Source organism: Dromaius novaehollandiae, chromosome 2 (genome assembly GCF_036370855.1).
Source record: "Dromaius novaehollandiae isolate bDroNov1 chromosome 2, bDroNov1.hap1, whole genome shotgun sequence".
Taxonomy (NCBI): domain Eukaryota; kingdom Metazoa; phylum Chordata; class Aves; order Casuariiformes; family Dromaiidae; genus Dromaius; species Dromaius novaehollandiae.
In genome coordinates, this window is record NC_088099.1 from 58,412,644 (window position 1) to 58,440,499 (window position 27,856).

Consider the following 27,856-nt stretch of genomic DNA (forward strand, 5'->3'; position numbering starts at 1 on the left):
GAGCCTATGTTCCTGTTTAAGGAGGAAATGTCCCTGGCCTTGTGGATGTGACCTTCACAATGTAAACTGATATAGGTCTATGTTTTGAATTAGCAGCCAGCCAGACTGGAACAAGAGAACCAAAGAAAGTATGAGCTTTTCCCAGTCTGCTCAATAAGGGATTAGTGTTGAGGCCTCTTATTACCACTTACATGGCAGCACTGTTAACTGTTTCATTGCTGCCAGTCATTTTAATGTTTGTCTCAGAAGCCAGGGCTACAGCCAGATCTTTTTTTTATGACTGGGTTTGTGAAAGTTGAGCTAAAAGACTTAAATGTAGCAATGTAGCACTTTAATATTATGGTGAGTCATGAGAACATTGAGAAATTGTGTCCTTGGGGGATCAGGCAGTGTGCTGTTGATTTAATGTAGAACTCAGTGCGGGAGCATTATTCTTATTTTTTGTTATTTGTCTTATGGGAGCTCCTGGTAGTCCCAGGATGGGGCTATAGAAAAGCAGAACAAAAGACAGTTCGCACCTGACAGCAGTTTGATCATTACCATTGTAGTATTCTAGGAAGTATCTCCAAATAATCTTAGGAGAGTGCTGGTTTTGAAATACATAAAATTAAATCTGCTCTCACCAGTACTGCCATCACTAAAATGTTGATGATACCAATCAACTGCAGACTTCAAAATAAGGAGGTCTCAAGACTGGAGAAATACATCTGGTATAAAAGGTTTCCAGAAGAAGAGGAGCAAAAATGGGGTAGATCATACATACTCAGATAGAGAAACCATATGCCATTTGGGGATGCTATTCAAAGGTTAAAGTAGTATGAAGGAGGATTAAAGGAGTCCTCCATGTATGGAAATCCTCTCAGCTTGCTCCTCATTGAAGCAAGGCCAATGAATAGGAGTGCCACAGTTTTTTGTCAAAAATGTAGGTATCTGCTGTTTTCCTCCCCTTCAACTTCAGTCTGTTTGGAGATTCATAAGGATGACCAGCCATGAAACAGTTATTTACAGAAGCTGGTTAAAGCTGGATTTAGAACTGGTATCAGAGTAAACTTGCTTATGGTCTCAGCAGATGGACTAGGCAGTCAGATGAGCTCATGTAAAACAGCGCAAAAGAATGATGGCCATGTATCTTAGGCCAAAAAACAGTATTAAGTATGCCCACCCAGTAGCTGCATGAAAACGCCCATACACACCTGCCTGATTTTATCGAAGGGACATAGAAAGCCTCCTTAATTGAAGGGCAAGTAATAAATGTGCACTCTGTTGAAATATGGGCTCTATTGCTTCAATGCATTTTAAGATTGGCAATGGTAAGACAACAAAAACTATGAGTATTTGAAGAAGCCCTCTAGCTGTTTAAGACATCTTCTGCCTTCAGGAACAGGAATTACATTCTGTTGCTGCTAAGCTGGAGCTAAAGATGTTCTAACTTTCCCTGCTGGTATATACTATGTGTGCATCAGCTCTAAGCTATGCAGTGAAAATATCTAAATTCTTTAACTACTTACCTGAGATGAGTTGTTGCCTTCCTTCAAGAGAACTATAGTGTTATGAATATTAGCCTTCTTTCAGAAAAGTTTTCACAGTCAAAAACATACGTAAACACCCAAAAAGAGTTCTCTGAGAAATTTTAACCTGATTACACATCTCTGTTGCTATTTAAAAATCTCTGGAATTTAAGGGTTTTTTTGCATAGAAGATACCTGTAAAGAAAATGCACATTAAAAAAAAAGTTGAAACCAAAAATAAAGTTATGAATAATGATAGTGTATTTATGTTTTAATAGCACTGTTGTTTAGTGGCTGCTGTATGACAAATGGAATATTTGCAGTTGTCATCTCAGTTTTCTCTTTCTCTCTTATCTCATTTACTGTTACTATTTGCTACAGTGTGAAGCCTTTTAGATAAATTAATATGGACTGCTGGCAGCTGCCTGTAGATAAAGAGCTATCTTATAATTACTGCAGTAGCATTTTAGCTGCTACTAGATTTCACTTCTGTCATCATCTCCATATCTGATGTAGAGTAGCTAATGAGAAATGCTTAAGCTAGACTTTGAAAGAATCTTTTGGTCGGGTGTCTGTGCACACTGATGCTAAGAATTCATCAGTACTAACATTATGCTCTTCTTACCAATATACAACAGGCTTTTTTTCTTTTAGTATTTCCTTATGGTAAAAGCAAAACATTATTAAAGGCTAATTAATAAAATTTTCTTCATACACAAATCCTTTAGGGTCCAGTTTCTTGTCTATATTTGTTTTTGACAGTGTTTCTTCTCAGATTGGTGTAAGAAAGAATATCGTAGTGACTAAATTTTAGGTTTGAAACAGTATGTTTTTCTTCTGTTCTAGCCTTTGATTTTATTTTTTTGCCAAAAAGGCAATTCTTGCCATAATCTGACAAATGTCACTTTTAAAAGCCTATGATTGTCAAACACTTAAATATTTTTCAGATAGATTTTAGGCTTAGAGGGCCCAGTGTTATTGTATTGCCCTTTGAAGCAAATGGAAAGATGCACATATTTTTCCTGCAATAAGAGTTGGATCAGAACTTGTTTGTACAGCTATTTTACCATACGTCTACTACATACAGGCAGAAAATGTATCACACTTGGCCAGCAGAGACAGAAAATGTTAGCAATGGCACTATGCATATAAGGCTAGGAATTGTGGGAGCCTGATTTGTAGTTCTCATCCCTGACTTTGGCTCTATCTCTGCATTTGGCCTGGTTTCTCCACCTCAGATATAACCATCTGTAAAATACAACTCTGCATAATGTGCCTGCCTAGAGGATGATGAATTTATTGATGTTAGGAATTTATATTCTGGAGTTACCTGTTTTTCTGATCCTTTTATGGTCTTTGGAAGAGAATCCCGCTCTGGTCTTAGGTCTCTTCCTTGTAAAATGGCTTTGTAGTTGAGTCTCGCTCCACGCTGAGGTTTGAGGCTGTGGCTGTGATCACCTCAGCAAGTTAAGTTTTGTTCAACACCTGCAATTCTGCACTCTCTGTAAAACAATAACAGAGGTGCCTAGTGGCCAGACAGCTTTCACAAAGCACAGCACTGTTTATTTTAGGAACAAAAAGTGTTAGGGGAGCAAACCTGTCATAGAAACAATAGAGGGCCTACACAAATGCTGAACAGAGGAGATATTAGCTATCACGTCTTGGCAGATGCATTACTGCAGCAATACCAGTTCTTTGTTCCCATCTGGCTCACGTTCCCATGGGAGCTCTTGGATCTGGTGAGAGTCGCTTCTCATTATCAGGCTGGGTCTCTCTTTTGCATTTCTTAGTTCTGTGTTTGGTAGACTTCTTTAGCCAAATAAAATCAGGATAGGCCATTTCCAGACCCAACCTTAGTGTGACACTGACACAGCTTTTGCTTCAGTTTCACCCCTTACAAATACAGTAAACACTTAAATGCAAGGGCCTTTAAATATTTCCTACACATATAGCTTCTGACCCGTTCTCTTTCAGTGCTTCCAAGGTTCACATCTGTTGTTTGTGTATTGTTAGCAGAGTTAGTAGCAATGGACCAAAAAGCTCCTGTAAAGGGAATCGTGCAGTGGTATTGTGCTTCACAGCCTTTTAGGAAAGTCATGGCAAAGTAGCCAGTAGGCTGCCAGCTCTTTTCCTTTTTATAGCTTAAGTATGGAGTAGAGACATGTTTACTGGGTGACAGAAGATGCCTATTTTCATTTAGTGTTTCTCCATGCAATAATAGCCATGGTATTGTGAAACTCTTTCCAGGTGAACTGGAGGAAAAGGGTATTCCACTTCAGCTGTCATGCTGAATGTCAAGAGAAGGAAATAATGCAGGCAAGGAGTATACCAGCCTCCTGCCTTCTCTGTGAACTCCAGGGTCTTTATGCTGATATAAAACTGCTTCTATGCTGTGGAAGAAGGGACCATATAGCTATATAGACCAGACTGATGATGAAGTCAATAATGGTCAGCTGTTAAAATATTTCTGAAGAACTTAGTCAGTGGGGCATATTGGTGATCCAAAAGCCAAGTTATGGCTTTGGTTCTGCAAAAAAGCTTAAGCCACACAGCAAGTTCAGACCATTGCCTGGTGGTCCACAGTCTAAACAGTGGACAACACACACAACTCTCGGCAGGATAAAGCTTAACACAGGAAATGCATTCTGTGTAGGTTGTCAAGCTACCCACATGTTTTTTTTTTTGAAGGTTCAGCATATGTTTTTCTTTTCCTCTTAGTTTCCTAAACCAAACAGAGTCATTCTTCTCACTACTCAGTGTTTAGAACATTTGAATATTCTCATGCTGCCTTTCACAACTACTGTAATCACTGTGTAAGCATTTAGCTTTCTTAATTTTTTCTCATGAATTGATCTCTCTAGCCCTACAGACATTTTTTCTTCACTAAAGGTCTCCCACTTTGTAATAAGCTTATAATTGAATACTATTTTCCAAATAAATCACACTAGATTCTCAAGAGATTCTTTGCACCATGGTGCTTCAGCATACACACCCGAGTTGAGGGTGGCCTTTTTTTTCTTTTTTTTTTTTTTTTCTTTCTTCCTGCTGTGTCAGATTGCAAACTCCTGTCTAATTTGCTGGCTGTTGTTACCTCTTTCAACATTGTTACAGGCCTATTTTTCAAGTACTTCAAACCAATTCCCCCTTGTTATTTAATGACCATTGTTACCCTGGACTGTCATTCCTGTTCAGATTTCAAATCTTCCTATGTCCCTTTACATCATGTCTTCATACTGCCTTGGGCTTGCAGCATCTTTTCTTTTAATATCCTCTAGCAAATTTCATGAGTGTTCTGTTTTTTCCTAATCCTTATTTTCTAAATTCCACCGTAATCAATGGAAATGTTCCCACTGACTGCAAGAACTTTGGACCAGGCATTATTAAAGAAACAAACAAACAAAAAAAAAACCAAACAAACAAAAAACACTCTTCTTTGTTATACTCTACCAAACATTGCATAGCTTCTGTTTTCAGCATGCACTGAGGCAGTCATGATCATCTTTGTTTGGATTCCTCCTTCTCGTCTTTAGTTCGCCATGCAAGCTGAATGTCACTAATTGTAGAGAAGTTTGTATAATGCATAGCTAGAGTACAGCTGTAGCTGTGCTGAAAAAAAAAACAGATGTGTTCCATGTGCTACAGTGATGAGAACAAGTCTGGAAGTATGGGAGCTCTAAATCAGAAATCTATAGCTGAGATAGGCATACCCAAGATAGCAATGAGAGCTCTTTGGATACCATGGAAGTACTACACTTCTAAGGATATGCAGAGCCGAATGACACCAGCATGCCTAGGCACCAGTACTACTGCAGTCTAAAGTCTGCTGTGGGCCTTTTAGCCCACTGAAACTGGTATTGCTGAGCCCCAGCTCAGCTCTTTGCCTTCCTCACTTTCTCCTCCTCTTCAGCAGATGGTTTGTGGGTTACTGGAGAGCACTGAAAGATTGATGGATTGTGCTGGAGTCAGTCACAAACACCACAGGAATATCACTGAAAAAGAGGGCCCATTGCCATAAGCTCCACTTCTGGCTGCAGGCCTCACTGTGGCAGGGAAGGAGAGGGAAGTCCCTCAAGTGACAGAGGTCAGACTCTCAGCAAGATTAGATCAAGTACAAAGCAAGGAGGGCAGGACAGTGAGGAAGAATGGGATGCATAGTGCATTCAGAGCCTTCTGAAAACCCATAGGCACATCACTCCAAAGATTTAATAAGGAGTTGACAGTTTTGTGTTCCTTTTTACTTTTGATATTAGAGTCATGCAATTTCAGAATGATATCTCTCAGCAATAATTTGGAGGCCATTGAGATTGTGGAAGCAAAAGATAATGTCACATATGGCTCTGGAGGTAATCTGATGCTCAGAAAGAATTGTGGTTTGCTGAAGGTTGTAACCCCTTAATTTGGGGAGTGGACAGCGGTGTTCTTTTAGGTTTTATGAGCAATTCATTCTACCTCAGATCAGAGGGTTCAGGTTTTAAACTTACCATGCCTGTCTTTAGATATACCTGAAGTGGCTTTCTTTAGGACAGTGCCTTCTGTCCTTGGTGACTAAGAACTGTTGCAATTTTGTCGACTTGATTTTCTTCACTTAATTACATTTTATGCTCTTTCATCTTCCTACTTCAACTTTCCTCAGATCTTTCTCTTGCCGCATCATTGTCTTGTTGCTCTTCTCCACTCATTGTTCATGTTTTCTCCCTCTCAACTTGCTGCTCTTTAACTGGATAGGTTCCGAGGGATTAAAATGGAGCTGTTCATGTACTTCAGGTACATAATTAGCTCTTACATCAGGGACTGAGTTTTCGGTGCCTTTGAAAGATTAGACTCCTGTTCTCCAAAATTTTTTTCTGTAAGAAACTTTGGGAGGATAGATGCTTACTGTAAACTGCAGTGCATTTGTTATCCTTTTGTGACTTATAATGATTAGAATGTACCTTCACCAGAGATGCTGTGATTTGTGAATAAGGCAATGAGTAGTTTGAAATAAATGCAGCAATTCCTTCCAGATGAGTTTTGCACAAACTTTGTACCTACCAAAGCAGTGTTGCATTCATGCCTTACATAAAAAAGGCAGCAGAAATTGGCAAGTGAATTAACATAGTGAAGTTCTGATTCACATTAGAGCTGGATCCATAGTTCATAGAAGCCAGTGGAAACATTCCTATTGACTCCTATAATGATAGTCATTATTTATAGATTTCTACTGTTGTGTCTTTGTAAGCAAGGAACTGGTATCATTCTTCTGTATACATTTCTTACTAACAGCTCATCTAGTACAGAACGCAGACCACTTCTATTATATAACTCTTTGGTAGCATGATTTCCAAGGACTACGTTTTGCAATGTTAATGGGTTGCAGAAAGGAACCACTGGCATAACATGATACGGCTTGTTACCATTCTGCACTTGTAAATTGTAGAAGCTGTTGTCATCCTTTTATGTTCTTCTTTGAATGCTGAACTAGGCACTAAGAGAAGAAATAGAAAGCTTATCCATGGCTTACGTTTGTATTATCTTGCAAAAAGTAATTTTATTTTATTGATGTTCCATGCTTTGCAGCATCCCTTTCCTACAGCTTACCATGTAAATTGCAAAACAGATCAACCAGAGCTAGGCCAATTTGTACAGAAAATGATTTTTAAAAGCATTCTGCTAACTATATTCATATGTCATTATAGTACAGACATACATATTGACCACAAGCACTTGTAAATTTCAAGCTAAAGCAAATTTGTTCAACTAAGGACTATAAATCCTTCTGTAATTTCAGCAGTACAGCATTTCTTATCCATAAGGGATCAAGGCATAAAGCATAGGTTCTATTTTTATGCAATAATTACATTAAGTTTATAGAAAGCAAGTGTTGTAATACATGGCGCTAAATCAAGTTAATGATGAGTAAGAGATTGGGATAGTGTACCAAGTTCAGGAACCTTTCTGATGTGCCATTCCTATCTCATGTTAAATATTTGTTTCTTTGAATATAGCTCATGTTATTCTAAATTCTGTAGTTACCTTATTATTCTTGGAGAATGTGGAAAGATAGGCGGATTATATTTGTCAGCAAGATGCTGTTTGGGAGGATAGGGGGGTTGTTTTTTCATCTCTCCCTCTTAAGTAAAGCCAAACTGACCAAAAGGGTCACTCTGCTATTTGTAATTTGTATTATATCAGTCCTTCTCAGAAAGCTATATTGACTATCTGTTTGTTTCTCTGTGGGGTTTTCAGGCAAGCTTTCAAATGCTGGGGTTTTGTCTGTTCAGTGTCTGCTGACAGTGCTTCAAGTTCCATAACATTTTTTTACAGATCTTTTTGATGGGTGGCCTTTATCAATGTTTTTCCTAATTCCTCTGAAGAACAGCATGCTTTTCGTCAATTGGTTACTGTCTTTCGTCTGAAAGATAGCTTTTTTCTGGTAGTGATGGTTCTTTATCTGTCTGCATATAGCTCTTGTGAAGTATGCTGGGATCTCTCAGCATGGAAGTGACAGTGCAGAATATTTTTAGTAGTAAGAGGCAGGCTGTGCTGTAGGTCTTTGGTGAGGACAAGCTGTCTGTCAAAATTGCTGCTGGTTCAAACCACTCGCAAAAGATTCGCTTCCAGCATGCCTTGGTCCCTGTAGCTTTTTCTCACGTACCCGGCTGTCCAGCACCTTGCTCACTCGTCATCACCTCCCCTGTCCAGCCTGAGCCCGGCGCGGTGTGGGCAGCCTGGCTGTCTCAGCCCCTGCCCTGGCCCAGCTCCGTGGGTGTGCAGCCTCCTTCCCTCTTGCCCGCTGGGCCTGCAGGGGCCTGGGGGCGCCAGCCTGCCTGTCTGCGTGCGGGGCCACAGGGGAGCTGGGAAACAACCTGTGTCAGCTCAGCTCCCCGCTGGCTCAGCCACCAGGGCGACCCTGGTGTCCACCACCAGAACCAGCTGATGTTAAAAGGATAGCACATCCCAACCGCTCCACCGTTTGGCAGCTTTCTACTTTAGCTCCACTGTTTTCCACCTGGGGAAATGAGGCCTCGGTTCTGATGGTGTTACTGCAAAGTGTTTCGCTTCGGTCAAGTAGGCCAAAACTCGGACTATCCAGGAACAGCAGTGGGGATTGCCAGCTGCCCAGAGAGCTGGTTTAAAGGTTAATCTCATTTCAAAATAAAGGGGAGAGAGATGTGTTACAATGCTTCATTGGAAAAATGTCAAAAGCCATTAGCTGCTGGTTGAAATGTATGAAAGGGAGCAGCATTAACTGTTCTTCATTTTGTGTAGAGGTGAAGCTAAGCATTTCACTATTTACCTTGGGGAATTAATGTGCAACATTTTTTTTAAAGGTCAGTTCCTTCATTACAGGAGTTCTCAGTAGAAATACGAAGTAACATTTGTTTTATCTTGCACGTATCCTCTCTCTCTTAAACATACCATATCATCTCTTCACTTAGCTGTGGCATGAGTGTTGGTCTATAAATATAGCGTGCTAAACAGCTGTGTGTTTCGCATAGGAAGAGGTGATATACCTGTGCAATTTTCTCTGTTAATGTGCTACATCTATAATGCCCCTGTTCAGGAAAGAGCATGCCTGGAATTCTATCACCTGCCAACTAAAGCAGGTTGCTAGGACGTACTCATACATTCCAGCCGCCTTAACGGTTTTAACGAATGCTGGTTTTTTTCCCTGCCAGGAAGTATTTCTTTTTTATCTTTCACCTTCCAAAAATATATCCTTTAAAAAAACTAAAAAAGGAAGGTTTCCCTTTTGGACCTGCATGTGCTTTTCTAGAGCTAAAATTTGTCTGGCCTTAAAATCCCTGATATCTCACACTTCTGGTGGAATAAAAATAAGTTATATGTCTTTGGAAAGAGGTGATACCTAGCTTTTCAAAAGAGACAGCGGTTGCTTCTGGCTGTGAGAAGACCCTGCGCAATGGATTTCTAAGTCATGACATTTGTATGCATGTTTTACTTGTATTAATTGCAAGTTTGTCTCATTCTTGTTCTGAACATTTAAGCTTCTGTCGACAAGTTCCTTCATTTTATAAGAGCTAAAAGAAACAGCCCAAAGACATTGTTTTCTTTCTTGTGACATACATAAATGGATAGCTTTGGAAGGTGATGCTTAAAGGCTCCATAGCTTCTGCTTGCGGTGATCTGCATATTGTGGGGAGCTGTAAATTCATGTTAAGACATCTTTTCTACTGCCTGAACCTGTATGCCGTAAGTGGCCACTGTCTGTAAATTGCATGTGTATGAATAAGTGTGTGTCTGTGTCCATCCTTTCCCTGTCAAAACATGCTTTGTTAGCTGACCTTTTGCTTTGGATACCGTCCTTTTGTTCACCACTTTCTCTTCTCTATGGCAAGAGATGGTGTGTAAATGTTACTTGGTGGGAACAGCTTGTTCTTTCCTTTATTCTCACCTGTCAGTTTATGACTGTAGACAGACCTGCTTTTCCCTTTCCTCCATTCATTCCACACATTGAACAGGCAAATGCAGAGCAGTCCCTTTCCCGGCTTGATTTTCCGTGTTTCCTGCCTCTTTCCTACAAAAAGGAGGAAAGGGCTTTATGCAGTCATCTCTACTGGCTCAGGCTGCACTACAAATGTCATTTGGTTGGGGTATGTGCACATGCTCACATTTCTGTCAAATTAAGGAGTGTGTGATGCAGAGTTCGTGCTGCCATTGTGCCAGCTGTGGGAAGACAGGCAATAACTGATCCAGTGTATGTGCCAGCTGGCCTGAACAAATAATATGCATGAACACAGCATTTTTCATCTGATTCTGGGATCTCGAGTATCACTATACTGTGGCCTCAAATGCCTGCTCTTTCCTAAACAAAGCCACTCAGTTTAGCTCAGCTAAACCTCTTCAAGCAAGCACAGTATTCTATAAACAATGTATCTTGAGAAACAGTAATTACCCTTAACAGCATGGCAGAAATTAGAGCATCTCCAGCATTTTACAGAGGCTAAATATGACAAATAAATTCAATGTGTGATGAAACTGGAGAGCAGTGTGTCTAAACTGAGAACATTCTCTTTGCCCTGTTGGGGTGAGGGGGTTGGTCAGGGTTCCCAGGCTCCAGCTCAGCATAACAGCTTAATATAGGCTCACCTTTAAGTATAGTGTTTTCCCTGCCAAAGCAAAAGGGTCAATTCACAAGTTTAAATCTAATCATGTACATAAGAGAGTTTCTGCTTCCATAGAATGATGTAGAAATAGTGCTCCTAATTTTGGATAGTCTGTATCCATGATGGTGCTTTACTGAAATAGCCATTAGTAAGCTAAAGCTCTTAGGAAAGATGTGTACTTTTCTGGCCTTTTTAATATATAATTTTACTTTTAAAAGAAAGCAAAACCAACTATAAAATATAGGTGAAGAATAGAAATCGTACCAAAGGATTTTACTTTTGAAGGGTTACTGTAGAAATATAGTATGTGAATGTGCTGAAAAATTTCCACTACTATAAAGGGGATAAAACCCAGCTAGTGAAATAATTACTGACAATTAGCCAGTCAGCAAAGGGAAAATGTATTGTAGATAGCATTGCCATTTATAATTATCCATTGCAATCATTAATGACCTCTTTAAAAGGATTTCCTTTGTAAATCTCTCAAGAGAATGGCACCAAAGAGTTTAGTGTTGGTAGCCCACTTATATTCCTCCTTTGAGAGCACAACTATGGAAAACCAAAGGAATAACATTGGTATCCGCCTGCTGCTTTTTTCTTTCACTGAAAGTTTAGTTTCCTTCCAATTAGAAGTCTAATCTCGGTTTAACCTTCATATATATATATGCATTTATATTTAATAAATATGTTGCTCTTTGGTTTTCTTGCCTTTTTCCTTTGTATATCATTTAGCAACGCCCTGAGAGAGAGATTAACTTTTGCTGAGTTACAACACAGATATTTGCTTGGATTCTGCAGTACCTTAATCCATCAACAAATTAGCTTCTCCTATTTATTTTTTCCGTGTTTATAGGCATGGTAGATAAATCTGTTCAAAACCTCACATGCCTTTATTCCTTCCTATTTCTTTACTTCTGCTGGAAAAAACACCTGTTCTTTGGACCTACTGTGATGAAAACCTGAGCGCACTCTGACCGGGACTTGCAGACACCTGGCACTCCATCGAATTAGGTGGCTTGAATCAACTGCTCTGTTCTTTTGATGACCAAATTTCCACCTTGAAAACTCATTTAAGCTCAACAGTAAGTCACAGAACAGTGGAAAGTGCCACACTCAGTTTTGTGTGACAATCCCATAATTGCTGAACTGAGGCCTGTAGCCTGCTGTACCTGTGCCTTCATTTGGGAGGGGGATATGCAGGCATCTCCGCAGTCAAAGAGAATGTCTCCCAAAAACTGCATGAGGTTTCTGCAGCAGAACTGGAATCTTGGCACACTTTCCGTGACAGATAGACCTGACTATTGATATGGACCTCTCTGCTTATATGTTTGTTCCTTTTTGCTTATTTGTCTTGTGTCTGGTGATCATTTCTGCCGCAGATATGCCCGTAATGTGCCATGAAGCACGGTGAGATACACCCTGTTAGGGGTAGCATAGCATTATGAGCTCTGGAACTGGAGGCCTTTCACCATGTTAGCTCTGGGAACTGATTTGATGTCCCTGCACTACTGTGTGCCACTCCGCAAGCAGCGTGTTCAGAGCTAGTTCTGGCCTATCTGCACCACTCTCCAGTTTGTCACAGTGTAAATGCATGCTCAGACACAATGTCCCTGGTTCTCTGGTGTCTCTTTTGTTTCCTCATTGACCCATGAGATAATGGAGCAAGTGATTCACACAGTGTTTATAGTTAATATATTGTAATCTAGGATTTAGTGGTTTGAGCTTTTTGCTAGCTTTTACTGTGACCAATAATATAGTATCATTGTCTTCAGAGCAGAATTTCAGCAACCACCCAGGGCTCTTGGCAACAAGGCTGACTTGGTTAAAATGTATTTGTACAATCTCTGTTAAATGTAAAGCTGTCTTTATTGCTGAAAGTAAAAATCCAGGAGGTTGCTCGCCTTTCACTTTGCAAAATGCTTTGATAGTTCACTGATGTGAAATCCATTTCATTCCCTTGAAGCTTGAATAATGAGGCCGAGGCAGGGAGAAGCGGCACAGCCCATCCCGGGTCATTGCTTCAGCCTGTGAGTTCACAACCACTTAAGCGTGTCACAGGCCAATGCCCATGAGCCCTGTTCCCCTCTAACAATAGGTAAACGTCTATTTTATTTTTGCTGCACTGTTTCTATTTATTGATGCTCAAAACCACAAGTACTGGCATGGTATGGTGGCAACATGTACCTTTTTGTTCAAAAGGTAGTGTAAGCTCATAAGTAAATGAGTGTGGCGCTGAGGGCTGTGGCAAGTTTTTCTACGCTGTTGGATAAATGAGGGTCAGGGAGCAGTCCCTTGGCCTGGGGCCAGGAAGGATGTGTTTGCTCACATCTGTGCTGCAGAGGCCTTGCAGGTTTGTCTGGGAAAGAGCTCATTGGGGCAGTCTAAAATGAAACCTGGAAACAAACTAAAAATGTAGTTATGTGGACAATCAGAAGGCCACTCTTCATACTTACTGCCCAGCCTTCTTTTATTTACCCACAGCCCTTTGCATGCAAGAAAATTGCTTTCTCAGCCCTCAACCTCAAAGCTTTCAGCAGCTTTCTGCAAATTACTCATTGATACAGACTTCTCCAAAAATCAATTTAGTAGTCTGACAGCTGCTAGGTCTCTCAAAATGCTGAGAGTGGACATCATTTCACTATCAGTCATTTGGATTTAAAGGCTGGGAGCTGTTTGTGTGCTTTCTGTGAAGGGACCCAGTTTGTGGAATTCTTCTTCCAACATAAATATCTTTCACTGTGTACTACAAGAAATAAACATATCTGTTAGGACAACAGTCAGTGTAGTACAGGTGCCTAAACATATCTATTCTCCATGTTTTTTAAGGGAAGAATTGGTGGAAAGGGAGATTATTTTTTTGCTCTCATTCTCTCTTCCAGCTAAATGATTATTTTTTAATTAGGTAGGGATTGATCTGTGCTAGACCAGATGTTTTAATTTTTGAGAGTTTTGCAGGGATATATATATTCTTAATTACATTCAAGAAAAGCTGTAATTTTAAGTGCTGTATTTATTTAAAATAGAAATGAGTGGAAAAAGCTAATTTCTCAACATGTGGTGCCAAGCTGTCTAGCAGCTATAGTATGTTCTGTGGAGCCAAAGGCATATTTTTAGGCTGGCTCTCTGCTATGCGTGTTGTCTTAACAGGCAGTTGATGAGACTATTTTCTTTGTTTGTAGATGAGGTCTTGTCTGAAAACTTTTTGGACTACAAGAACCGTGGCGTCAACGGCTCTCACCGTGGTCAGATCATCTGGAAGATTGATGCCAGCTCTTACTTTGTAGAGCGTAAGTATTTTTCCAGTCCTACTACAGCACAATTCAGCACTGCAGAAAGAGAAGTGAACTGCACAAGTTATTCTTAAAATATTCTCATGCTGAGTATGTCCTTTAGGAAAGGCTAAGAATATTATCAAAAACTTTGAATGCGTTAGGAGTAACTTAAGTGTTATGGAGTAGTAAACCACAGTTTCTACCAGCACATACATTTTGTAGATATTGAATTATTTACTTTTTTTAAAATACTGCTGTAAGCACGTATTAAAGCTATTGACTATTGGGACTATATTGTTAGCAATGAGCTGCATTAACTTTAATTATAGTAGTTTAAAAAAACTGAACTTGGGGACATAATTTACTCCAGGAAGAGTCATGCTGAGTCTTAATTGTAAAGAAAATGTCATGGTGGGTCCAGCTTCCTCCAGATTCGGGGTGGATTCAGAGACCAAAAAGGGTATAGTTCTAATCTTTATCTAGATTGCTGTAACTACAGGTTTGGCATACTTTGATATAGCTACACTGATTTCAAAGGACTTTCTCCTCGTATTCATATATTGCCCAGGGAATCTGAAGCCATGTAGTGTAACTGTTTTCTACAACCCCTGCACCATCATAAGCAAGATATGCAAATACTGATTCTCTTATGCAAAGTACTATATGCCTATGTATCTACTGTACATCAAGTTAACAGTATTTCCAGACTCACTTGTCCAACATCCCTGTCCAAAGTGAGCATGAGCCTTCGTGTCCTTCCTCTTTTAAAATAGTCACCATGTGCCAGTGGGAATGGAATTTATGACCTCCAATTTCCCCAAAGTAAACATGCGCTCTTCTTTGGATAACAGAAATAGGGAATTCATGAGACTGGACTGAGGTCTATAGCAAAACATCGGTGGTGAAAGAGCTGTGTTTAAGAAGGAGTTAAGTGTAAAGAAGTCTAACATACAAAAATTTCAAATTTTCAATTCTACTGAAGTTTTCCAATGATCTCCGTTAGCCTGCTGGGCTAAAATTCAGAAGTGCTGTGTAAGCAGATATAAACTGCATGAAAGTCAGGGGTGGTATTGGTCTCAGATTGTCTGAATTTGAGGGCAATCAAGGGAATCTTTGATATAACCTAAATTTCAAAGGAATTAGAAAGGATATGAATTATACTTGATTAGATTTACCTCTGACTTTGCCCTCAAGCATGTGGTATCAGCAGGAATGTATTCTGCTACATGCAGAAGTTTTGCAGATATTCAGTCCTAGAAACTAGTTATGACTTTGCAGTGGGAAACTATTGTTAATATTCTGTAATTTTCCGTGTTAAATTAAACGGAGAACATTGTTCTAAGGAATTAACAGGAACTGCAGAGATGTCTGGTTTTTCATCCTGTGTTTTAAGATGTGCATTTGGGGGCAATTTTTTAATATTAAGAACTTCAATTATAGTTATTCCGATTTTGGAGCAAATATACACAGTGGGATCTAACCTTTGAGGCAAAGGCTTTTGTTTACAGCTGCTTCTTTGAGCTGCTGTTACCAATCTGAGACTGATAATGCTTTCTTCTGTTTAAAAAAAAAAATGTGGGAGAGGAGAGGTAATATCCCAGAAGCAGGTTTTGAAGAGGCCTTGTTACCTCAGTGTACTGAGGAAAGGTGGAAGTGGAACTGGGTTGCCAGTTGCTTTCTTGTCCAATCCATAACAAAAAAAGGTGGAGGCAATGTGAGTGAGAAGGGAGAAAGCCTCTTTAGGTAGCCCACACTTCATTAAGGGCTTAACTGCACAGTGAATTATGACAGCTTAATAGGTTGCCCACGTTAGCCAAGACATGGTAGCTGTTGTTAACTGATAGTATGTACGCTCTTCACTTGCCCTATTGTAAAAAAATGCAACTTAGCTTAATGATCCCTCACTGATGCTTTAAACTAAATTGTATTATGTTGTCACTGGACAGCCTACATTTGATCTGTTGCTGCCTATCTATTAAAGAGCAGTAACTTGTTATGCTGACATCATTTGGTTGTGAATCTGAGCCCTGAGACTCTGTACCAACACTCTCAAGTCATTGCCATGTCCAGATTTAAAAGAGCAGAAAAACAAGTAAGGAGTAGGAAATAACAGTACATATGCATAACCTTAGAGTTGCTTGACTATTGAGTGTGAAGTTGAAGTAGTGAAAAAATATTGATGTAATTCATTATGTCTAAACACGTGTTTGAGGGTACCTGCTCATTGCTGAGAATTATATGTGAAATTACGCAAGCTTTGTAGTTGATTAAACATTACGTTAAAAGCTGCAGTGTTCAAAAACCTTGTGTGTTTTCTCTCTAAAGAAACATTGTAAAACACCTTCCTCAGACTTCTGTTTTTTGGACAGATATTGCACCTTCCTTCCTTTTATGTTTGCATAGCACACAATGCAGTGACGTTTACAGGAATCAAACAGATGCTGGTCATTACAATCAAACTCATCTAAGATCCATTTTCTTTTTCTTGTCATTCACTGCAGAACTTTTGCAGTTTGTTCATTATTTCAAAAGGTTACTGAGAGAACCTGAGGACAGAACGAGAGCGTGTTCAGTGGTCAAAGGTTTACCTGACCCTGTCTCCAAAAATGGCCGATAAAGGAGGCTTGGGGTAACATATAAAAGATAAGCAGGCATTAGTGACTCTTCCCGCTGGAGTTTTCTCCATTTCTGTTAATCTGTATCTCAGGCACTTCCTGAGCCAGGTAGCCTTTTTATTTACTATTGATCAAGGATTATAGTAGGTAGATTCATTTTTCAGGGTATCCGTATTGTTTTTCTATGCATTGTATTATACTTCCCTACCTTGCAATTGATTGGAATCTCACTGATTGTGGTATTAATTCTCTATAAAACAAGAGTAGCTCACTTGCAAAGGCATCCCTTCATTACTGCTTGCTTTTTTTTTTTTCTTTTTTTTTGCTTTTGTTTGTAGACACCTGTGCCTTGGTATCCGTTCACCAAATATTACTCAATATTGGAAATGTACCAATTGCATAGTGCTTCAGAAGAGGTTATGTTACACACTGCAGTGTTTGGCCCATCACAGCTGGCAGGAGAGAAAGGATAAAGGTGAAATCACGATATGGCCAAATGAAGAATCAGTCTTATGTAGAAAATGTAAAGTTCCCAAGATTGCACCCCAGGAAGACAGATTTCAGTACATATTCTTGAAATTTATAAAGGTTAAACATTTTTGGTAGTGTTATTGTCTAAGGTAAAATATGCTTAAGGGGACCATTGAGGTCCTCCTGTCCAAACTCAGAAGTTGAAAAGTGTTTCTTTTGCCAAGAGTTAGACTTTAGGACTCCCCACCAGGTATTTCTGTATCACATGCAAGGAAATCACCCTTTTCCTGTTACCAGCTAGCCACTTGCAGCAAAGAGCTTAAAAGACATTTTTGAATAATTTCTTATTGAAGAGGTATATAAGTAAACTTGAAAAAATCATCACAGGTATTAAAGTTTGGTGCATCCGCAACAGTAAAATCCCTATCAATACAAAAAAAGAAGAAACTTTAGGAGTGAAATCAAGTAAATACATACTCGTTACCATTTTCTGTATTTTGAATCTATAGGCGTTTTGTTCAAAATCCTTAATGTTTCCCAATGCAGTTATCCTTTCTTTCCATCAGTTTTAGAAATTAACAGGAAAATGAAATACAATATTCTAGCTACGTAGCCTGCAGTCATGGTACAGAGAAGCACTGTTTAGATATGGAACAGAAAACTGACATCTAGTCCTTGCATGTGGGTACTGGTTTGCATGCAAAGGTCTGGAACCTGGAATAGGAGTAAGTAAAGGCAAAAATTGCTGGAGGTTATTTTCCTCATGGTGGTAGATGATCACAGCAGAAATCTGCTAATAGAGTTATTAATGATAATTACTAGCAAAACCCATCAACTTGAAGGACTCCACTGGACCGAAATAGTGCACATCTTGTTGCTATGGGCAGAAGAAACTATAGCAATATTGTGAGGGATCTATAGAAGTGTCGGGAGTAGAAGACACAAAGGAAAGTATGGGAAGAAATTGAAACCATTTTTTGTATAAACTACACTGCTTGTACTTTTATGAAACTGAAATTCTGCAATTTCAGGTGCTTCTCTGTTTAAGTTATACCTTCACAATATTCTCAGGGCATTGCCTAGTCTATGTCATTAGTGGTTACTTTTTCAGCTATTTAAAATTATGGTAAGTTAAGAAATTGGTAGCGTGCAGTGCAAAGCATCTTTCTCTTTTTGGTACAGGTTTCTACATTTTGGGGTATTTGGATGAAACATGTGCTGCTTTTGAATTTGCTGATAGTCTGGCTTAGACAACCTAGACAGTCCTGCTACTTTTCAAAACAGAAAGACAATTTGTTAATATATACCATTAAAGCATTATCTGATACAATGGCCATATAAAGTTCATGTTTGCTTTATAGGCTTCTATTTATTCACCTTGAAAGGGATTAATATTTTTCCCAGAGAGGCATATGCCTTTCTACTTTGCATATCACAAACTTGCAATATAATGTTGCTAGACAGATATGTAATTGGTGTGAGCAAGAGAGGGAATTGCTTCCAAATTGCCGCATGAATGCAGGCAGAACAGAATGCATCTCCTGTTAATGCTCAGCATATAAAAAGCCTTAATAGCTGCAGAGGCAATGTCACACTGTGGCCAGTTTTGTACTTCTGCAGAAGTCCAGCAATTTGGGTTTTATGACAGCCAGTGATAAACAGTAACCATCCACTGTAAACATGAAATGGCTGGAGTTTGGGGGGAGGAAGGAGGAGGGAAGAGAGGTTACATGCCACTAGGGATGTATACTTTGTCTCTGTTAAAGCTTGGAGGGCACTGCAGTGAAAGAACCAGCCTGTAACAGGTTTTCTAGGAAAGTAAACATGCTCTGCTTCATTGGAATTTCTGGCATAGTTTTTCAGCTTATGCAGCAAATACAGAGAGAGTGCAGTAGACCATTTCACTGAGGTATGATGCAGCATCTTCCTAATAAGCACACTGTCAAACTAGCACCTCCCTAAAAAGATAAGAAAAGTTTTTACATGATTCAAAATTGCATTGAAGGTAGAGAAATACTTGGGACCTCTCAAACTACTAGGCATTCTGTAGATCATACTGTGTGATAACTAAGAAAACATTTTACAAGTGTAACCAGTCATCCGTATAGCAGTTTCACATGGAAGCTTATGAGCTGAGCATGCAGTTGTTTTGTTTAAGTTTGTTCCTGTTGTTGCTGCTGCATTTTTATTAATAGCAAAGGCATGTGACAGGCCTTGCAAATAGCAGAAATAATAATTTATTCCTGTTGACCTGGAGAACTAGCAGGGAAAGAATGTTAAAGAAATCATGCAACTAAACAAGGCAGTACACTTGCTGGAAAGACTGGTAGCAAATGAACCATATGTCATAGTTCATGTTAATATAAGCCATATATGTGCATGTTTATAGAGTGCAAACAGAAACATCCCCAAAACTGATACGCAGTAATGCCTCATTTGGGGGCACCCTCTAGAAAATCTATCCTTTGCATTACTAAGCTGATTTAAAGGCCATTTTCAAAGTGCAGATACTTGATAGACGTAGTTGCAAAGGTTTCCAAATAAATGAGGTGGGGTTCATATCAACAAAAGCTTTAATGAAGCTGGAGTCCTTGCAAATTTTTCCTTTTTCTGGGCAGGCTGTTGACAAGTCCAACATCCTAAAATAGTTTCCTGTCTCAGTTTTCATTTCCCCCCCCCCCCTTCTCTTAAATCACATACATCTTCACTGAGCAAAGAATGTTTGAGGGGAGAAAACTGAGATAAAGCCATCACAAGTGCATCTTTCCTTGCCTTTGAGTGAAGTAGAATATTCTTCATGAATTTAACTTTCAAGAGTCCAGAAATGGTAGCAGCTGCTGCAACACAAAAGTATCAACAGTATAAAAACTATTTAACAAAATGCTTAAAGGCATCAGAGAAAAAACAGATAAGCAGTAGAGACCTATGCACAAAAAGGCACATGTACTGTCGGTGTTTTTCCCAAGTCCTTAGAGGTTTCGAGGTTCCCTCTCTTTATCTCTTTGCACACGTACTAGTTTTAGTGATGCTCTTTGGTTGTCATCTTCTCCACGTGCACACTTGACACTTTTAAATTCCTCCTTTTTTCTCAGCCCAATTGTCCTATACAGGTTTAATATTCACCTTGGAACTGGGCTTAGCTTTGGGAAGAGGAGAACAGTGTGGGCCTGAATGCAGGCATTTCCCAGTTAAGAGCTGTTGCAGTTCCTCAAGAACCCTTTATTTTGGATCCTTTAATTGGCCCTCTAATCTTTGCCATTGTTTCCTTTCCTGGTGGTTTTTCTCTTACAAAGTCTTTTTGTGGCAAGATTGCAGCCAGCAACCTACCGTGCATGAAAGCATAGGTCAATCCACAGAAGGCATCACACAGCTATTTCTCAGCTTCCTGCATCATTGCACTGTGGTAGCTTATATGTGAGACTTGTCTGCAAAACAGACTTGTCTTTTTCTTTCCCTTTCCACAGCTTGTTTTGACACTTGGACATGTTTTGTTTGCACTGTGGAGATCAGTGCTGTTTGTTGGTTTGTTCTTCCACAGAGAAGTGTGTGCTTGGTAGGCAGCATGTGTGCATGGTGACATCATGCTGGGACAGCCTGGCTGGACCCCACACTACCTGCTCTCTGCTTTTCATAGCAGTACCTAAAATTATAAAATCTTTGTTACGCAAAGCTGAGGTTGCAGTGAGACCTCTGATGTGCTGGCAGTAGAAACTTCAGGGAGCTCTTTCAAGATGAGCTGAAAAGCTTTAAAAGAGCAATAATGCCTGATCCTAGGCAAGCCAAAGTCAGAGCAAAGCTTTCTTCCCTAAGGTTTAGTTTCCAAACACAGGGACCACAGCTTAATGTCCCAGACACATAACTCTAAACAAGCATAGCCGTTGTATCAGAGCATCAGAGACTGAGCATCTCTTAAATCTGGAGCGAATGATCAGGAAGTTACAGTAGGATTTAAACCAAAACTTCAGATCTAATCTGAACTTCGGGGCATCTGGAGGCATCATGGTTTTACCCATGGTCTGTTCTTTGTTACTTTTCAAAGAGCAGAATTCAGTATCGTAGCCTGTGATGGCTGATGTAATGTTGAAGCAGGGAGCTGTGCTCCCTACCCCTCTTGGTGTCTCTTCAAGGGGGAAGATCCATGTGTTGGGGCCAAAGAGAAGAAATGAAAGTGGAATTTGTAAATATTTTGCTTTAAAAACTATTTGCTTCTTGTCTCTGAGCACAGTTTTGATTCTGCTGACAGGCCTTAATTTGACACTTAGTGAATTACGATTATGACAGTTTTTATTTGCATTTTTTTATTTAGTAGTGTATCCTGGCTCAAATGAAGAGCAATTCCTTATTCTTTCCTATGTACGAAGACAGTCTCTGTCCTAAAGAGCTAAGGCCTGGTTTTTGAAGGTGCTGTATTCGATGGAAATGTTTGAGAGCTATGCCTCAAAGCTGAAACAGAGAAGATAGATTAAAAGGTGGTAGGTGGAAACAGAGGCACAGAGTGAAGTGACTTGGCCAGTGCACTGGTACAACTGGAAATAAGACTTTAGTTTCCAGAACTCTGCTTAGTGTCTCATCTGTTATTTTAGGCAGTCTTTAGTCTGCTTGCAGTCTGCCCTATTAAGAATTACTCAGAAGTTGTACCTTGCAAATGCCCAGCTGTATGATGCCTTCCTTTCCCTTTTGTTCTCTAAGGAGCAGAGCTTTTGAAAGCTTTGCTTCTGAAGAGAGGAGAGGGTTTGCATGGGGCTGTTCTGGCTTCATCAAAGTTAGGCAAGCCTGAGGAAAAGCGGTGTTGAATAAACTGACATTTTGCCTCGTATTTCTATTCCATCTTTTATTTTTAAGCCAGCTGTGGGCATCTCGAATTTGCTTGTTTTTTTTTCCTTCCCAGGTGTCATCAGGTCAAGGAACAGTGTTAGGCTGTTGAACTGCGAGGGAAGCTGACTCTTGCCTGGCTGGTTCTCCACCTAAGAAAGCAAAGATTTGTCAAGTCTCATCCACTGAACATAAGGCTGATGCAGCTGGCTCCAGCCTTATTATTTCCTTGCAGCTGGGTTTGTCTCTTATGTACACAGACAGAGCAGCACCCGGTGCTCCTGGGTAACCCCATGTTCTGGATGTGCAGACCGTAGTTTCAGCTGTCAGCTGTGCCTGGCATGTTGTAGCCCAGAGAGGGAGAAGGGTGCAGCCTGGAGAGGATGTCCCCCAGCAGCAAGCTAGTGCCAAGTGGTACCTGAGGCGCCTGGTGTTACCTCCTGTTGTGAGATGCAACATCATGTGATTTCATCCCTTGGGAAAGATATGAAATTGAGCATAAAGGGAGAAAAAGCACAACCCTTTCTTGTTCTCTTCTCCTTCACTTATCACATTGTTTTCTTCATTCTCTTTATCTTTTCTTCTTGTACAGATCTGCCAGTTCCTAACTTGACCTAGGGAGATTTAGGAGAACACCAATAAAATTGTGATTGTTGGAAGGAACAAGTCTTTGGGGCTCATTTGATCATAAGGGAAGGGGAAAATTGACAGAAGGTTCAAATATTCTTTCCAGGCAAGAACTCTCCTTGTCTTGCTCTGAGCTCATTGCTTAATGTCCTTTACAAGAAACCGGTAAGGTTTGGAAGGCAGCCTATAGTGCTGCCACTGCTGGGGGTTGAAAAGAGGCTGTGTACTCCTTACAACAGTTTCCACTTAAATCTCTCAGTAATTGGGAATGCTGTGGCCTTTCCATGCCCCTGCATTAAAATCTGTAGACAGCTGTAATTTCTGCCCTGTTTTGCACTGCTGTCCCTTCTCCAGATCCCGCTAAAGATAGGAAGGAGGGCCTACGTCCTTCAAGACTTCTGGAGCTGCTTGTGGTGTTCATGCATTTGTTCCACGGAATAGAGAATTTAAGTAGAAGCCATCAGACTACTCCATACCTGTCAGTATCTGTTTGTTTTGGTTCTTTAGGAGTCTAACTGTAAGTGCCTAAGTGCAAAAATGCTGGGTGACATACATGTTTGTTTTGCTTTCCAAATCACATCAGCAATATCCACGGACATGTTGTATTTGCTTTAGAGTCAGAACTCTCTGGTGCACAAAATGCATTTTCTACCTTGCCTTTGATATCATTCAGGGGTGTGCACCTGAGAAAATGAAGAGACATTCTTAAAATCCAGTAGTGTGGCTAATAACTGTATTTTTCTTATCTAACCTAGTATTTGAAAAATGCATGAACAGATATCTATTGTTTTATTTTGAACTTTTGAATGTTAGTATTCTGCACAATGGATGCTGAAATCATGTAACAATTTGTTTTAATGGATCAGTATAACTCAGATAATGTTTTGTGCCTGGTGACCTTTTCTACTGTTGACAGGAAGAGATTACAAAGTCAGCTCTGATTCACAAATCAGTTAGTTTTTGCCACTGTGAAATACTACTGGGAAGTCTCTTTTGGACTGTGCTGTCTAGGGATTTGGTGGAATTGCTGTAGAAGATAGGACCGTTGTCTTTGCTCCGTTATGTAGAGGACCTATACCCTCCCCTTGGATACTCCCGTTGGGCAGGTTCCTGATACTGCTGCAAGCCAGTATATCCCCATTGAAATCAGTAAGAACTGCTCACATGCAGCAACTGTGTGACATCAAGCCCAGGACCTTTCATATGCAACCAGGTACAAGGGCCCAGGTGCAGACTTTGGCCCAAGTGATTTTATCTTTCTAGAAAAATGGAAGATGAGATTTGCATAGAAGGCAAGTACAGTGGAAATGGTAAGCAGCTGTGCCTGGAAGGGTATCAGCACAAACATCAAAAAGGTTGTACTTAAGACTCCATACTCCAAAAGAATGCTAAGATACCAAGCCTAGTTTCGATTGTTTTCTTGTTAATTAAATAAAAATAAAACTTTATTCAGGCTTTTTAAAACTAAGGGTATAAGTTCAGCTCACAGATACAAAATAATTCAGGAGATAAGGAGACTTCCTTGGCAGTGTGAGATCTCAGCACCATCAAACTTGAACATTTCTGTTTATGGAGATCTGTCCAGGGATGAGGGTCTCGGAGCAAAGGGTAAATCACTTCAAGGACTTTCCTGAGAAAGCAAACTCAACAGACTGCTTTAATGATCAAGTCCATAAATTGTTTCAAGGTCCTAAAAAATAAATCAGCATCAATAATTTACCATTTCTAATTTTGGTGGGTTTTTAGGGTTTTTTGGTAGTCCTGTTAAAAAAATGCCATCAAAGTAATTGATCAAAACCGAATGTAGAGGGCCCATTTTGCTTGCTTCGTGGAGGCTATGAATTTGATTCTCATCTACTGCGACATTCTTTTATATCTCTCTACAGTGGTAAAATACCTTAAGGGCTCTTTTTAAATATCCAGTGTGACACAGGAAAATCTCAGTATAAATGGTGATAAATCCCTTCACTTAATAAAGAAATTTGACTGTAGTCCTGCTATGTCGTTGTTTGGTCTTGGCCAGCCGTTGTCTCTTGTGGCTTGTAGTGGTTATGGCAACATTTATGCAAGTCATACATGGTGTTTGAACAATTTTATTAGATAGAAAACTTACTTGACCTTCCATGAGGGTCTTGTCCAACTGAAGAGGGACGAATTATATCTATGTTGTAGTGCTGTAGTAACTCATCCTGCTTCTGAAAAAGTAGATATATAATATAGGGAACCTTTTGATATTTGGCTTTCCTTGCTAACCAGCTAGTAAATGTAGCCCTATTGTCTTCTTACCCCTGGTCTGGAGTTTCCTGCTGTAGGACTCCCAGATGTCAAGAACACCTTTTATAGCCAGGACAGACTTACTTAGAGAGTGAGAGGTCAGCAGGAATGAATTACCTCCTTGCAGGGTTCCAGCACTTTTGCACAGCAGAATCATCTTTCCGCAAGGTCTTTAATATTGGTAATAGGATCTTGAGAGCCTCGGAAGAATAGTGTACTGTACTTTCAAGCTATTCTCCAACCCTTCCAATACGTTAGATGTTCACCTTTCTCCATTAGGAACAGCTGTAATTTCCTTTCATATCTCAATGTTGATGGCCTTTTATAAAAAAAAAAAAAAATCTTGAAACAGATACTTTTGCTGTAATTGTTTCTTAATTAAATCTCCATAATGATGCTTCTCTCTGTCCTTCCCCTTTCATTAAATTATCTATGCTGATTTCATTATGTATTCTCTCTTTAAATGATGTCCTGCCTATGGATTTTTTTTTACGTCTCCTTTATCATAAATAGCTGCTTCACTGAGACCTCTAATAGTAGACAGCAGTGTTTAGTCCAAACCCTTCCTCCTCCCTAGGTAGCAGGGCCTGTGCATCTGACAGATATTTGTTCACTTCTGAGACAGTAGGAAGCAGAGGTGTAGGGAGGTGACATGTTTACTTACCTTGGGGAGCTGTCACAGCTCGCTTTTAGTTTTACACACATCACAAGTATCAGGGAAAAAATGATTGTCTTGTAAATAGAACACACAGATACCAGGAACAGAGTTAAAAAAAAAATTGCTTCGTAAGAAGCAAAATAGATGTCAGCTATAAAATAAATTGCTGTTTTGTTACAAGCATGAGGTGCATCTGGATGTAGAAATATTATGAGCGATGCATGTGTATCAGAATTTAAGCTAGGGGTGTTAAGCTTGCCAGCAGTGTTCCCTCAGACAGGGAGTTCTGTCTGGAGAAACATGAAACAAGGAAATCAAGTATGCAAACACAAACTGGAAAAAGCAATCAGAATAAAGGTATAATCTTTTTGCAGTAGAGAAGCACCAGGGAGTTTTTGCAGGCAATGCATGGTAAGGGCTCTTGGTTCCCAAGGGTCCCTCTAAACTCAGCAGTCAGGATGTTTAAGGAAATTGCTTTCTGGAGAAGTGCACGTCTCTTGCGTGCCTCTCGCATACTTCTGCCTTCCAAAATCAGTCTGCACACAGAAAAGTTTCTTAACACTGCTGTTGTCTAGCAGAGGCTTTGCAGACTTAAAGCATCTGACAGCAGTTCTGCTTCCCCTTCCGTATGCCTTTAAAGTCAGTCTGCAGTTGGGAATGCATCAAGATGTATCAGAGGCTTCTAGAGATTTCAGAGTCTCTGTTTGTCATCTTACTACCTTGCTGTTTGTTAAAGCTCCTGAACAGCACTTCCCGAGAGTGAAATTGCTTTCTAACTTGGCATCCTTGAAATACCCCAGAGAACCTACACAAACTGGTATGTGATAAAACCCCTAGGCTGTCAAGCAACACTTGAATGACAGATTCATCACACCAAAAAGTGATATGCCAACAACGTATTAGATTATTTAGTCTGCTTAATTGCTACACACGATTTAAGGATAAAAGAATATATTGCATTGAAAGAGAATACAAGTGCACTATTAAGATTTTGCCTTGCAACACGGAATTCTCCATAGCTGCTCCAGTATATTAGCTAGCATTTTTTTCTGACTTCTTAGCCTCTACAGTCTGTGTTAACTTAGAGAGCTCCTGGAGGTGTATTTTTCCTGTTCCTGTTGCTAGAGGTGTCTGCCCAGAGTCAACCCTGTCGATACCCTGTCTCTAGCCCAAGATGGAATGAGCAGGCCCTGCTCACATGTAAAACGTTGATTACTTTTATTTTCTGGTTGATCATGGTGGCATCTCATGATCATGGGGGTAGATGAAACTATTTCCTTCCCTTCTCTTGCCTAAGGTCTCTTCATTTACATATCTGTGGTATTCCTTAATTAGCACATTTCTGGGTTCAGGCTTTAAGCTATTTACCTGTTTACAGAATATTGTGGCAAATTTTATTAGCTGCCTCTGAGGAATATAAAATACACATAGATTTACTTTTTTCATTTCTCTTTGTGAAATGCATGAAATCTGTGCATGTCGTGGCATGAAAATAAACAGATTTGAGTGCAGGTATAGTTCAATATTATCCTTTCATTTCTTCTTTTCCCCATGTTCCTCCTTAGCTTTAGGTGAATCCATCATGTACCTTTTTTGTGTTAAGGTGAAAATGTAGAAGAAAAGGCATACAGCAACATTTCAAATTATAGGGGCTCCATTAAGAGACAGCTGCAGCAGAATCATCTGTGGTGATTTAAGACATTACTGCCCCTCAGTTGTCTATGTTGGCTCTCTGCCAGACATAGTATTTCACCACCAAACCAATTTTTAGAGTAGTCATTTGACTACTGCCCTTGTTAACGGTTGCTATTATTCCAGTAGCTTAGCTCATCTTTGGGTGCTATTCCTAAAAACCTCCGCTTATTACTAGGCGAGCTGATGTAAGCAAACACTTGGGGTTGAATCAGCTCAGATTATCTGGGGACTGCAGATGTGTGGGGTTCAGATGTGAAACTCAGCTCACCCAAAAGCCTCTGACTGTTGCTTTTGTTTATCACACTGCAGTGCAGAGGCAGTTTTCATGAGGGTTCATGCTGCTTTGTTATTTGAATTTCACTCTGACTTGAGGGAAAGAAAATCAGATTTTCCAGAGGAAAACTCACCTGCAATAGTGTTGGTTTCCCTGACTAAAGAGTTTGTGGCAATCAAGCAGATCAACCAAATTTCCTGTGATTTCCACCTTACAAGTTCATATGCATTCGTAGGCAGAGTTAATTCAACTCAAAAGCTTATTTTAAAGCTTATCCTGGAAATGCTGATGAGTTTTTAGCTTTGCTGCAAAGCATGGTGGTTCTTCAGAAAGATTGATAAAAGTCTCATTACTTCTTGTAACAACTCACTTGTACTTGAACAGTAATAGAGTAGAGCTCTTACAACTCCAGTATCCTGAGCTGTGCTTTTTGTACTATGCAGTGGTGGCAGTTGTGTCTGGGGAAGGCATGATGGTTTGGCCAGGGGTGAATACAGCGTGGAGTGTGTCTTTTGAGGGATGTGAGCAGCCAACTGGAAGGGGGTC

The 27,856-nt window shown here is 39.9% G+C and overlaps 1 protein-coding gene across 10 annotated transcripts in view; it reads left to right on the forward strand.

Annotated features, from left to right (window-relative positions):
- The window catches only part of HECW1 (HECT, C2 and WW domain containing E3 ubiquitin protein ligase 1), a 272,955-nt gene that overhangs the window by 90,915 nt on the left and 154,184 nt on the right, over window positions 1–27,856 (forward strand). For all 10 annotated transcript variants that reach the window (XM_064506615.1, XM_064506619.1, XM_064506616.1 and 7 more), the window contains one exon: window positions 13,792–13,899. In XM_064506615.1, the coding sequence (XP_064362685.1) occupies window positions 13,792–13,899 (108 nt within the window). The remainder of the gene's footprint in view (window positions 1–13,791; window positions 13,900–27,856) is intronic.